General features: G+C 44.0%; 1 protein-coding gene across 18 annotated transcripts in view; it reads right to left on the bottom strand.

Annotated features, from left to right (window-relative positions):
* Positions 1 to 5432: 5432 nt before the first annotated feature.
* The window catches only part of GATA3 (GATA binding protein 3), a 32592-nt gene continuing 25833 nt past the window's right edge, over positions 5433 to 12191 (bottom strand). For 11 of the 18 annotated variants that reach the window (XM_008169541.4, XM_065553043.1, XM_065553032.1 and 8 more), the window contains exon 6: positions 5433 to 6742. In XM_008169541.4, coding sequence (XP_008167763.1) covers positions 6458 to 6742 — 285 coding nt within the window. In that variant the 3' untranslated portion in view covers positions 5433 to 6457. The remainder of the gene's footprint in view (positions 6743 to 12191) is intronic. The other 7 variants (XM_065553052.1, XM_065553049.1, XM_065553066.1 and 4 more) reach the window with 1 other exon arrangement.

Below are 12191 nucleotides of genomic sequence, written 5' to 3'. Positions count from 1 at the left end.
GTAACAACCTTTTACATCCTTGAAAACTGTTATAATGTCCCCTCTCAGTCTTCTCTTTTCCAGACTAAACAAACCCAATTATTTCAACCTTCCCTCATAGGTCATGTTTTCTAGACCGTTAATCGTTTTTGTTGCTCTTCTCTGGACTCTCTCCAATTTGTCCAAATTCTTCCTGAAATTTGACACCCAGAACTGGACACAATACTCCAGTTGAGGCCTAATCAGCATGGAGTAGAGCGGAAGAATTACTTCTCGTGTCTTGCTTACAACACTCCTGCTAATCCTCATTGTTCAGTGTAGGGCCCCATCCTTTATTTACTCCATGCTTTTTAAACCCCGCTCTGAAGATAGAATTATTCATTTCTTCCTGGGTGTTTCCATGGCACTCATCATTGTAATATCTGAGTGCTTCACAAACATTACCTTCCTGCGAGATGAGGGGGTGGTATTATCCCCATTTTACAGATGGGGAGCAGGGGCACAGAGAGTTTAAGGTCAAAAGTATGCACTAATTTTGGGTGCCCCAGTTGAGATGCCTAGGACCTGATTTTACAGAGTATTCAGCATTACATAGCACTTTATATGTTCAAAGCACAGCTCCCATTGACTTCAGCTGCAGTTGTGAGCACTCAGCATAGAGTTACCATCCGTCCGGATTTCCCCGGACATGTCCGGCTTTTTCAGCCTTAAATGGCCGTCCGGGGGGGATTTCTAATGAAGTAGAAATGTCCGGGATTTCCCCTCCTGCGGAGTGCGGCGCGGCTGATTGGACGCCTGGCCTGATTGAAAGCCGCTCGCAGCCACTAGGGCCTCCAGCAGCCAGAGTCCCTCCCCCTCCCCGGCTCCCTCCTCCCCCACAGAGCAGCGCGGCTGTGTTTGAGTACACGTGGAGCCTGCATTTCTCCCTCTGCCAGGTGAGCGGGGGAGCAGGGCAGGCGGCGGCGGGGGGGGGGGTGTAGAGGCTGCAGGGCGAGTGGGGAGCAGGGGGCACAGAGGCTGCAGGGGCAGGGCAGGCAGGGGGCACAGAGGCTGCAGGGCGAGTGGGGAGCAGGGGGTACAGAGGCTGCAGGGGCGGGGGGGTGCAGAGGCTGCAGGGCGAGTGGGGAGCAGGGGGCACAGAGGCTGCAGGGGCGGGGGGGTGCAGAGGCTGCAGGGTGAGGAGGAGCAGGGCAGGCAAGGGCATAGAGGCTGCAGGGGCTGCGGGGCAAGTGGGGAGCAGGGAAGCACTTAGCAACCCCCAACCAAGATCAGAGCGGGAGGGAGGAGGGGGAATGCGGGGTGCTCAGAGGAGGGGGCAGAGTTGGGGCAGGGACTTTGGGGAAGGGGTTGGAATGGGGGCAGAGAAGGGGTGGGGTTGGGGCGGGGCCGGGGGCAGGGAAGGGAAGGGGCGGAGTTGGGGCAGGGCCGGGGGTGGGACCGGGGCCCAGTGGAGTGTCCTCTTTTTTAAATGTTTGGATATGGTAACCCTAACTCAGCACTTCTGCAGATCAGACCCCAGAGACTCAGGTTGGGCATCCAGAAAATGAGGAACATACAATTAGTGACCACCTGTGAAAAATCTGCTTGAAGTGACTTGCCAGGGATCACATAGGAGCTCTGTGGCAAGAGGCAGGGATACAATCTCCACGGGTGCATTCAACTGTCCTAACCATGAGACCATCCTTTCTCTCCCTGCAATCCCCTGTCTCATTCAGTGCAACCAGAATGTTTTACTGAGGTCCTGGCTGCACTTTTCCTCCTGCTGATCCATTCAGACCCCATCCATGGCCCCAAAAAGTCCTGGGAGCCTCCTCAACAACCTCCTCCTGGCTCAGGTCAAGATGGCTATCCATCACTTTAGGAGGAGAAGCAGAACAGGGGGGTTGGGGCCTATTTCCAGTCCCTTGTTCACTCACGTCTCTGGGCAGAGTCCTACAGACTCTCTGGATGCCTTTGAGGAGACGTGGGCACTGTCCAGGATTCTCTGCTCGGTGTCCCCCTCTGATTTCCTCATGTTTAACCTTTGACCTCACTCCCGATCCTGTTTTTTCATTTATTGTCCCCAGAAATCAGTGATAGCCTGGGTCTAGCAGTTCCTCCCCTTAGCTGAGGGGGTCAGGCCTTTAGTTTTGGGCAGACCTAGACCTGCTTGTCTCCAGTTCTACAAATAGCACACACCTTCCAGCATCAGCAACAAATAAGGTAGGATTCCACAGACAACAGGTTTGTTCTCTACACCACCCTGATTTATCCCCAGAACAGGTCCCTCCTGTGCACTGAATGCATATGGGGTCTTGTGGGAAAAAATAGTGTCTCATCATGTAATTAAAGACTGTATCAAAAGCATACACAAAAGTGGAGCAAATTAAGGTTGCAACCTTAATTCTGGCATTTCCCATTTTGGCTTTGCATCTTTAAAATTGTTCTTGTATCATAGATTGATCACAGATACATATATGGACTGATCCAACACCACTAAAGGCAACAAGAGTTTTGCCTCTGATTTGAATACGAGTAGAAGCGGGTCAATAAAGCACATACTGTCAGAGATGATACTATCACCCTTTACCATTACTCAAAGCCACCACTGGGCTTTGGGCCAGGCCCTAAGTAAAGCAAAACAATTAGTGTAGGATCAAACCCAGAAGTCGTTATTCATGCAAAGTTCCTGAGTTTTGCCTGAGTAAGGACTGAGGGATTTGAGCCTCCATAATACCTTCCATGGTGAGTCTTATGCAACATGTTTTTACAAATAGAATAGTAAACTGGAGAAAGAGGATCTTTACTCTCTGACACACACAAATGATTTCTCATGTACCCGGTACAGCTGCTGTGTTATTTCAAAAATGAAGCAAGGCAGATTCAAAATTCAGAAGGGATCAGTTTTACTTAGAAATACTGTAGCAATGGATCGGTTGACAGCTCTGGGCCTGTTTTCGTGTATCAGACTAGCTTTGGTATTGCCTTCTTACCTGTGTAATAGAAAAGAAAACCTAAGATGGATAAACTCTAGAATATGTATTCTAGAGAAAAGAACATTTCATCACTATGCGGAATAAAGATAATGGGTGAGATCTTGGCCCCGATGGAGTCCATGGCAAAACTCCCATTGACTTCAATGAGATCAGGATTTTACCCATTATCTATACCCCATGCCCAATGTTTTTAACATGGTACATGTAATACTAAAGCATCCGATCTTTCAAGCCTTGACTTAGTTGGAGTTCCAAGCAAAGAGTGCTTGTGGGATCGGACCTCAAATGACAATGTGTTCAAGAAAGAATTGCATCCAATGTTTTATTATCGTTCCATTAGATCAGTAGATAGATAATGTCAGTGAAGTGGTACAGGATGCAAGTCACAAGCAGAATTTTTCTCCCTGTTCCTCGTGAAAGATTTTTGGTGGCAAGGCCTGATCCAGCTTCCATTAAGGACAATGGAAAGACACCAATTGATTAGGCATTAGTGAAAGAGTCTTAAATCCATGTTCTGATCTCACTTAGAATGGTGTCAGTCAGATCAGAATCAATACCTTAGTGTTTACCTCCAATCCGTTGATGAGTCAAAGGAGGGAAAGGTTGAAGTGTTATGAATTTTTAAAAGGGCAAAAATATCTCAAGCTTAATATTGCCAAAGATGATGACTTCCTTTGATTAGTCAGACTAATTGAGACTAGCTTTATCATTAGCAGATGATTAATTCGGAGTCAATGAGATCTCTATTTGCACCACAGTAATCCTCCACTCCATTTTATTTCAACATTTAGTCTTTATGTTTTAAATATTCATTGAGAAAGCAGGTGATTAACATAGATTTGTTTTGATTTTATGTTTACACATCTTTATCAACAGCATAAAAGGGAACCAGCCAGTGTTACAAAATCGTTACTGTGTGTGCCATATACATCCCGTTCATTCCTCAGTTGTGGATGTAGACTTATTTTGGCTATATTTATTTGGAAGCAGGGGGAGGAAGAAGCTAAACAAAGACAAAACAACAAATCAAAGTCTTCTTTGGCCCACTTTATTTTCATCTTGAACGTTACCAACAGGAACTGTGGGCCCAATCCTACAACCCTTTGCTCGCATGAGAAATTCCTACTCTTGTGAGTAAGCCCATGGACGTCAATGAACCTGCACCTGTTGCCCTGGGTATAGTCATGTACTCAGTGCAACACGTGTATGAAATGTTACCAGATCAGAATGGTATTTTATAGCCACTTTGCATTGGAGTAAATGGTTACACACAATTCAGAGCAAAGGTGAAGCAAGCCCAATGGGTTTAATTCTCATCTCATGTAAATTGGTGTAAATCTTACTCTGAGTTCAGACCAGTATCACTGACAGCACAGTTTGGCCCAATGGGACTACTTGAATGAGTAAGCATTATTCATGTAAGTGGCTGCGAGATGGGGCCTCCACTTTGTAGGTAAAAGGAATTCAGCTGTTGTATTGGCCTCATATGTTGCCACCCTCAGGGCATAATAATCAATTTGCAGGTCATCTTTGTTGAGAGTTGAATATTATTTTTGTTTAATGACAACTATGAGGTCTACAAGCCTGACAGTGTTGCCAACCCTTGAGATTGTATCACAAGTCTCAGGATGTTCGGTGCTTTTCTTAAAGCCCCACTTCCTGGAGTCATGTGATTATGTAAAATTTCAACTTTCTTTTTAAAGTTCCCAGCCCCCATGTTTGTGGAGAAACACTAGAAAAACATGAACCCTAAAGACTCAAACACCAGAAAGCAAGTTAAAAGACCCCCAAATGTATTTATTTATTTTAAATCTCAATATTTTAAAATTCATCTCCTGAATTCTGGGAGCCTGGCTCATGATTTTTGATGGCTAGGGGTTGGCAATATAGATTTCATCATCATCCTTTGTATACTGTTAAGATTCCTGCTTCTGCAGTAAGGTCCATCCGCTTCTCTGAGGCTCAGCAGGAACGCAGGCTCTGTCCACATAGAGATCACTCTAGGATCCGGACTTTAGACTGTAAAAAATGTCTCACTGCATAAAGAGGTGCTTTAGGGCAGCAATCTCTAGCACAGAACATGAGGAAAGCTTATCACCATACAGGATTTTTTCCAAAGGTCTCGAGGCCTTTTTTTTAAAGGCCTAAAGCAGAGTTAGGTACCTCTCTGCTAGCGGTACCTTTGGAAGCCTCCCCACTAAATTCCTCATAGTACATTTGTTATCGTGGTTAGCACAGGGGCTTGAACCTGCAATCTCGGCAGCATAAGCGTCTAAAGCATAAGTGAAAGGAATGATTCGCCTAGCTGGGAGCTGCAGCAGATTCATATGCTTTGCAAATGAGGGGATCTGTAACAGACACTGAACAGTGGGTCACTCTAACGTGCACTTCATTTATTTTATTTTATTTTATTTTTAAACCACCGCAAACATTGCACTGGCCGTCGAAAGGAGCTGAAAAAGATACACGTCGCCCATACCCAGGAAAGCTATTTAATAAATATCATCAAAACAAAAATGAAAAGAATCCCCCTCCACACACCGCCAAGCACAAAACGCCTGTAAGTCAACAGAATTTAATCTAGTTTATTCTCCAAAAAAAAAAAAAAAAGAGGGAAAAAATATGAAAACAAAACAAAACCAAAAAAAAAAAAAACAGGTCTTAACACTAGCAGTAAATAAATTTATACAACCATTCAGTCTGTATTATAGGATGAAATAAATCTACATCTTTCTTAATTTGGTGCTTTGAATTATACATACAAACAACAATTACAGGAACTTGTTCACAATGCATATAGGCCTGAAGAATGGCTATCTGAAAACCCTCACTGGCAATATCCATATGTTAACACTGATTGCCCCAAAACCATTATTACTTCCTATGTAGAAGGCCTGGTGCCTTGAATGAATGATCTGCCTACAGCTTTTAGTTAGTTAGTTAGTTAATGCATCAAACAATTTGAGCCAGCCAGAGAGAGAGACAGAGAGAGAAGACACGACTGGCGGTTTGTCCATTCGTTCGTTAGATCTGGTTCTTCTCAGTCGGCATTTTTATTCTCCTCCCCATCCGCCTTTAAAAAATTTTTCCTCTGAGTCCTTCATGCCTGTCTTTACAGCTTACCCAGATGCAATAAAGTCTTCCTCAAATGTACAGTATTCCTTACAATATAAGTTATATGCAATGTTCAGCTTTTTTTTTTTCACAGCACTAGAGACCCTGTTAAATAGGGAATATGAGTCTGAATGGCTTATTCACAGATGGAGTCCAGATTCAGAGGTTGAGAATACAGACACCATAGTGAGTTCCTTTAAAAAGTGGCAAACATCACTTTTTTTTTCCTTTTTTTTTTTCCTTTTATGCCTTCAAATAACTTTTTTTTTTTTTAATTTTTATCCATTTGTTTTGGGCTTCAACTGGATAACCGCACGCCTGCAAAAATGCAAGTATATAAAGTAAATCTCATTTTGAGACCGTAAGCATTCAGCAGGGGGAGTCTGTCTCTAACCCATGGCAGTGACCATGCTGGAAGGATGATGAGGTCCGAAAGAGAGGCTGGATGGCGGGTGCATCGGTGTCGGCGTAGTCAGCATGTGGCTAGAGTGACTAAAAGGTGAAATGTGGCTGATGGAGGACATGTGTCTGGAGAGGGCGGCGGGATTAAACGAGCTGCTCTTGGGGAAATCTTCCAGGTTGTCGTGGACTTTTTTGCACTTTTTGGATTTGCTAGACATTTTTCGGTTTCTGGTCTGAATTCCTTCTTTCTTCATAGTCAGGGGTCTGTTAATCTAAACAAAAATCAATTATTTTTTTATTGTTTTTTTTGCTGCTGTCCCTCCTCCCCAGATCGCCGCGGAACTCGTCACCGACACATCATTAAGACCTGGGAAACGGCCAACCAAATTCCAGATCCGAACGAGTCTTTTGGGGGCATGTGAAAAAAAAAGCTGGTAGGGTTTCATGGTTGCCGAGACTAATGTATGTAACTTCCAGTGACCAAAAGGTTTAGGTTACCATGTTCCAGGACACTGGGTAACCGGAGTGCATCTGCAAAACAAGCTAGTGAATATCAGCTCATATAGTCCTTAAAGGCACTATCTCAACCCTCAAGGCCTCTTGTTAAGGCAAATTTAAAATCATTAAAGCTAATATCCAGTGAAATAATTAAATCTCAATCTTGTCTACAAAGGACCTAAAATACTCTTGTCACCATCATAGAACTGGGAAAATACTGCCAAACATGAGCAAAAAATATTATTGGTATTTTTTTAAAATAAATTTGCTTTGGATATGCTTACTCCTTTGTGTGTGTTCCTTTTCTGCAGACATTTCCTTGAGGTGAGTTTTATTGGCAGGAAGCAAATTTAAAATTCACACACACAAATATTTGCAGAAAACCCAAACATTAAATTCTCATGTATGAATATTTGCACCAGAAGTGCAATTCACACATCCAATCAGGGAAGAGAGACAATACCATGTGACTTATCGAACCAACCACAACTAAGCTCAAGAAGGAAATGCTGAGTATCTAATTCTCACAGGCTGAAATTCATCTCTATTCAGAGGCCAGTATCAGACACATGTCCCACTTAAGTCCCACTTACGGCTTAAGGGCTTAGCTGGGACTTAAGTGATGCAAAGGCCTTTTCCTGACTTCTCTGCACAGGGATGAATTTCACCCACAGCAAACTATGCTCCATCCAGAGAGTTCAACAAAATCCCCAAAATATTAACCAGATCATTTTGAATATTACTATTAATAATATATTTGAGGGAATCACAATCAGCTGGTGGATATCATGCAAGTGGGAAAAGAGGCTAAATATATCTGATAAATTATCCATTGCAAATTATTCTCTCACCTCTAGTAAATGATGACAAATAAAGGTGGAAAAATATCATTCTTGCACCATTGTGACCATTATTTATGACTACAGGAAAATTTACCTTCTTGCTTGTAGGCTATTGCATGTTGCTCTCCACCATAGCATATGAGTTATTAATTAATGTATGCAATTGTCCACTCAGATAGGGCAAGTATTATCTCCATTCTATAGAGGGGGATCTGAGGCCCAGATCAGACAGGAAGCCTATGGAAAAGCCAGGAAAAGGACCACGCTTACATGGGTCCCAGTCTAGCACCTTTAACTACAAGACCAGCCTGCTTCTCAATTGACTTTTGTAACTCAGAGGATTGGAGCTTCTGAGAGATGAAGCTTTTCACCTGTAGAATGCTGGCTCAAATCCAGCCCAGGTCAGTAGTAATCAAAAGTTGCTATCATCCGAGTCTGTTTGATGGCCTATTTTAAATGAGTCAGTGGTGTCACCCCCAGTTCCTAGCGGAGAAGTATTCCCTTTAGATTGCTAATGAGGCTGCCAATTGAAAACGGAGAGTCCTGGGACTCAACGAGCACAGAATGTGAGCTACCCGTTTAGTTCTAAGGACACTCAGGTTTGAAGGGTATTGGGGACAGTTTGCACCATTCCTGACCACACCATACGTGTTCGGTAGATATACAGCCCACTGCCGTCAAGGTGGTCAATTCTGCACTTTCCACCAACATTGGGTGGGGGATACCAGAACACGTGGCCCCATTTCTCCCAGCAGAGTGAGTGCTCGTGAGTTCCTCGCGGCAAGATCACATGCAATATGCGCCGTGTGCAAGTGCTATACACAGGTGCCCTCGGTGATCCGGCATAAGAGACCCGAGGCTGAATTTTGCTGTGATCCCAATGGCAGGATAGAAAGAGATTTTCGTCTTCCACTGACTTTAAAATGTAGTTGCACTATAATTAAAAGGTCACCCATAGGAACTGAACCCACAGATCTTTCTCTGTTTCCACTGCACATAAATATGAGGTCCAAAGGTTAGGACACGGCTCCCTTTTCAACAAAATTACCTCTGCAGTAAAAGCTAAACACATGCTAAATAAGAGATTATTTCGAGTAGCATAATAATTGAAATGGGCCAAACACATGTATATGAAAATCATTCATTTCAGATGGATCCCATTAATTATGGGCAGTCCTGCAAGGAAATATGTTCTCTGCTTTACTGTATGCAGATTACAGACTATTCTGTTCTTGGGACACACCGCTCCGCTGCCCTGTAGCTTCCAGCTATTGCGAAATAAGGGTCAGAACTTGCACCTGTTGAAGTCAGTGGCAGCTCACACATTTAAAAAGGTGCACGTTTGAGCTCTGTGAGCCCGATCCTGTGAGATGCGGAGGGCCTCCTGCCAGGTGCTGGGCATCCTCCACGCCCTTTGAAGTCAATCGGGCCTGATCCTACTTCTAGGGAATATTGCATGTAAGTTCAATGCGGCAAGATCAGCCCCGAAGGCCCCAAATTCAACACATCAAATAGATGGAATAGTCAGAGATGACCCGTGCCTGCCCATAGTGGGGGGGGAAGTGAGGGCAGACGGCTTCAGCACTGTGACTGAGCATGCTCAGTCCGTGTGAGCATGCTCAGTACAAGCCAAGCAGCAAATCTGGGGGGGGGGGGGAGAGGGATGCTGTGACTCTGCACGCTCCCCTCCCCCCCGCGTCGTCTGTGGATAGTCTTATACATTATAGGTCCGATCTTGCTCAGACTGAAGACAGTGGGATTTTTGCCATTGACCTCAATGGTGCTCTGTGGCTGCAGCAGATTTAGACATTATAATGCTCAGTTAATCTCCACGAGTCCCTTTATCTGAGAAAGCACTTGAGGATCTCAGAAGGCGCCCTATAAATGTGAAATATTAGTAATTATAAATAGGATTGTTAATGGGTCCTATTAAAGCCAATAGGACATTTGCCAGTGACTTCAATAGACCCAGGAATGAGACTATTATTACTAACATCCTCCAGGCAATTGGGTTTGCTTTACCGGCAGGAATCTAGTGGAATCTTAAAAATAAATTAGCATAACTGGGAGGGTCAGGGAATAGCGTCAATATCCCAGCCCTGCTGTCATGCCAGCCTTGGAATTGGTCTCATTGGGTGTTTTCCCTACAGATCATTTGCAGGAGTGGGCTCTAAACAGACAACAATTTAAAGGTCTGAATAAAACTCATTAATAAAAACACGAAAATGCAAGAACAATAAAAAACGTATTCCATATATTTGATCCATTATATTCAGTGACTATTCCTCACAGTGCCCACACTAAAAGATGTTGAATGCTTCTTTGGACGGACAGGGGGCCTTAAATTCATACTGATCACCACAGCTTACTAGAGACTCATAGCACCGGTTAAGAATGGACTTATCTGATGAGACCCGGCGACGAACAGACTTCTGTCTCACCGCTCACTAGAAACTAGTGCTGGTTTGAAAACGCACATGGCCAGCTCCTCGGCCTGTGCAAACTGGTGTTCCTCCATCAACTTCAGTGATGTCCCTTTACATCCCTTTGAGGATCTCTACACTTTCTTGTAAATATATTAGCCTCTAGAGGAAGCCTGTCCACCTGCCATAACTGGCCCCCTCTGTAGCAAAGTATTGACTGAAGGATTAGTCTGGTGCTATTCACAAGACAGTTAACACAATCTTATCGATCCTGCCTCCCAGAAAGACAGCAAAGGAGGTGGCCTACGCTTGAAGGCAACTCAACAAAACTCCTAATGCTTTACAGCACATCATGGAAATCAGTCACCATACGGGATGCTGCCTTCCTGCCCTCTTCCTCACCACACTCCCAAGTATCTGCTTTCACAGCCTGCCTTCTCCAACCTATGTTCCCTCTGGTTTGGTTTCTTTGCTGATATTCGCTTATCTCCCTAACCTCCACAACACTCTAGGGCCTATGCAATCAGAGGCTCTTACATTGTCTGGGCAGGAGAAAGGTGTTAATAAATAAAACCTTGATCTTCCACCTCGCAGTCAAAGATCTTTAGATCTTGGGGGGAGGTGATATTTTCAAGTGAAAAGCAGTGCTGGGAGTTGCTACCTTCCCTTTCCCATCAGGGCTAAAGACAGAGCTGCAACTGGACATCATCCATGAGGAAAGAGGATCTTATTCATTAATGGCCAGTTTTGAAACTCTTGCTGATCAGTATCTTACTCCACCAGCAGTCCCATTTAAGCCAATGGATCCACTGAGAGCAAGATGCCACTCGACTTGAGTAAAGGGTATCAGAATCTGGCCCATGTACTACAGCCGCCGCCGAGGTTGTTGTTGTCACCGGCTGAAGATGTTTTTAAAGAATGTGAAAGTGGTTCTAATCTACTCAGCATGAGCGATGTGCCCCATGTCACAAATTTCACAGTTGAATCTGAACTTCCCCAAAATTTGGATCTGGGGGGCGAGGAGGCCTGGATCAGGTCCACGACACACAGGATACATAGTCATAAAAAAATGAATGGGTGAGTGAACCTGCAAAAGCCAGACAGGTTTGGATAGGAACTCGAGATCCCTGCTACTTTCTGATCCCTCTTGGACTGAAAATACCACGGGACAGTTTAGTGCTTTCACGCCAGATTCCTGGAGCCAGTTGCCAATGGCCACTTTTTCAGTGACTTCAATAGGAAGAGGGTGGTGCCCTTCGTTCACTCCTTGAGACTGAAGGAGTGTGGAGATACGTGAAAACGAATGGGGAAAGTTAACCAAACTTTGTTCCATGTTCAATAAGGGAAGCATGGCTAGGCTTGGGCAAAGATCTTGGTCATTTTTTATTTTACCCAAACTGGTTCTCTCATCCCTAGCTTGAAACATCCCTAGCTCAAAACAGCTTGAATATTTAATGGAAATGACGACCCAGCTAATGCCCTCAGCTCCACTCAGCTCAGTATTTCTAAATGAAACATAAAGCAAACAACCACTCCAAAACAATGTGACATCAAAGCAAAGCAATTGTAAGTCTTTGCCTTCTTTCTTACGTTGTTATTATTATTATTATTATTATTATTATTATTATGCCAGGTATGGAATGAATGTAACAGTGTCTATTATTAATTAATAAAATAAATAATAATAATAATAATTGGTATAACTCTTCCCAGATCCCTTTAGATCTTTCCTTAGGGCATGCATCCCTGGTTTAGGTGCGCTGGTTTCGCATGGAGCTGTTAGATTAAATCTACCAGACATTTCATTTCCCCTTCCCTTCCACAAGCAGCGCTTTAAAATTCACAGCACAGGTTTAGCAGAGTCTTCATCCCACTAACTAAATCAAATCCTCTTCATTTTAGGAATTGCGTGTACCATCCCGGGTAATTATAGCTACCTTTTTGAGTGGGGGGAGGGG

This window comes from Chrysemys picta, chromosome 1, assembly GCF_011386835.1.
Source record: "Chrysemys picta bellii isolate R12L10 chromosome 1, ASM1138683v2, whole genome shotgun sequence".
Lineage (NCBI taxonomy): Eukaryota > Metazoa > Chordata > Testudines > Emydidae > Chrysemys > Chrysemys picta.
The sequence above is the reverse complement of the archived record's forward strand: the minus strand, read 5'-3'. Positions and strand labels throughout refer to the sequence as shown.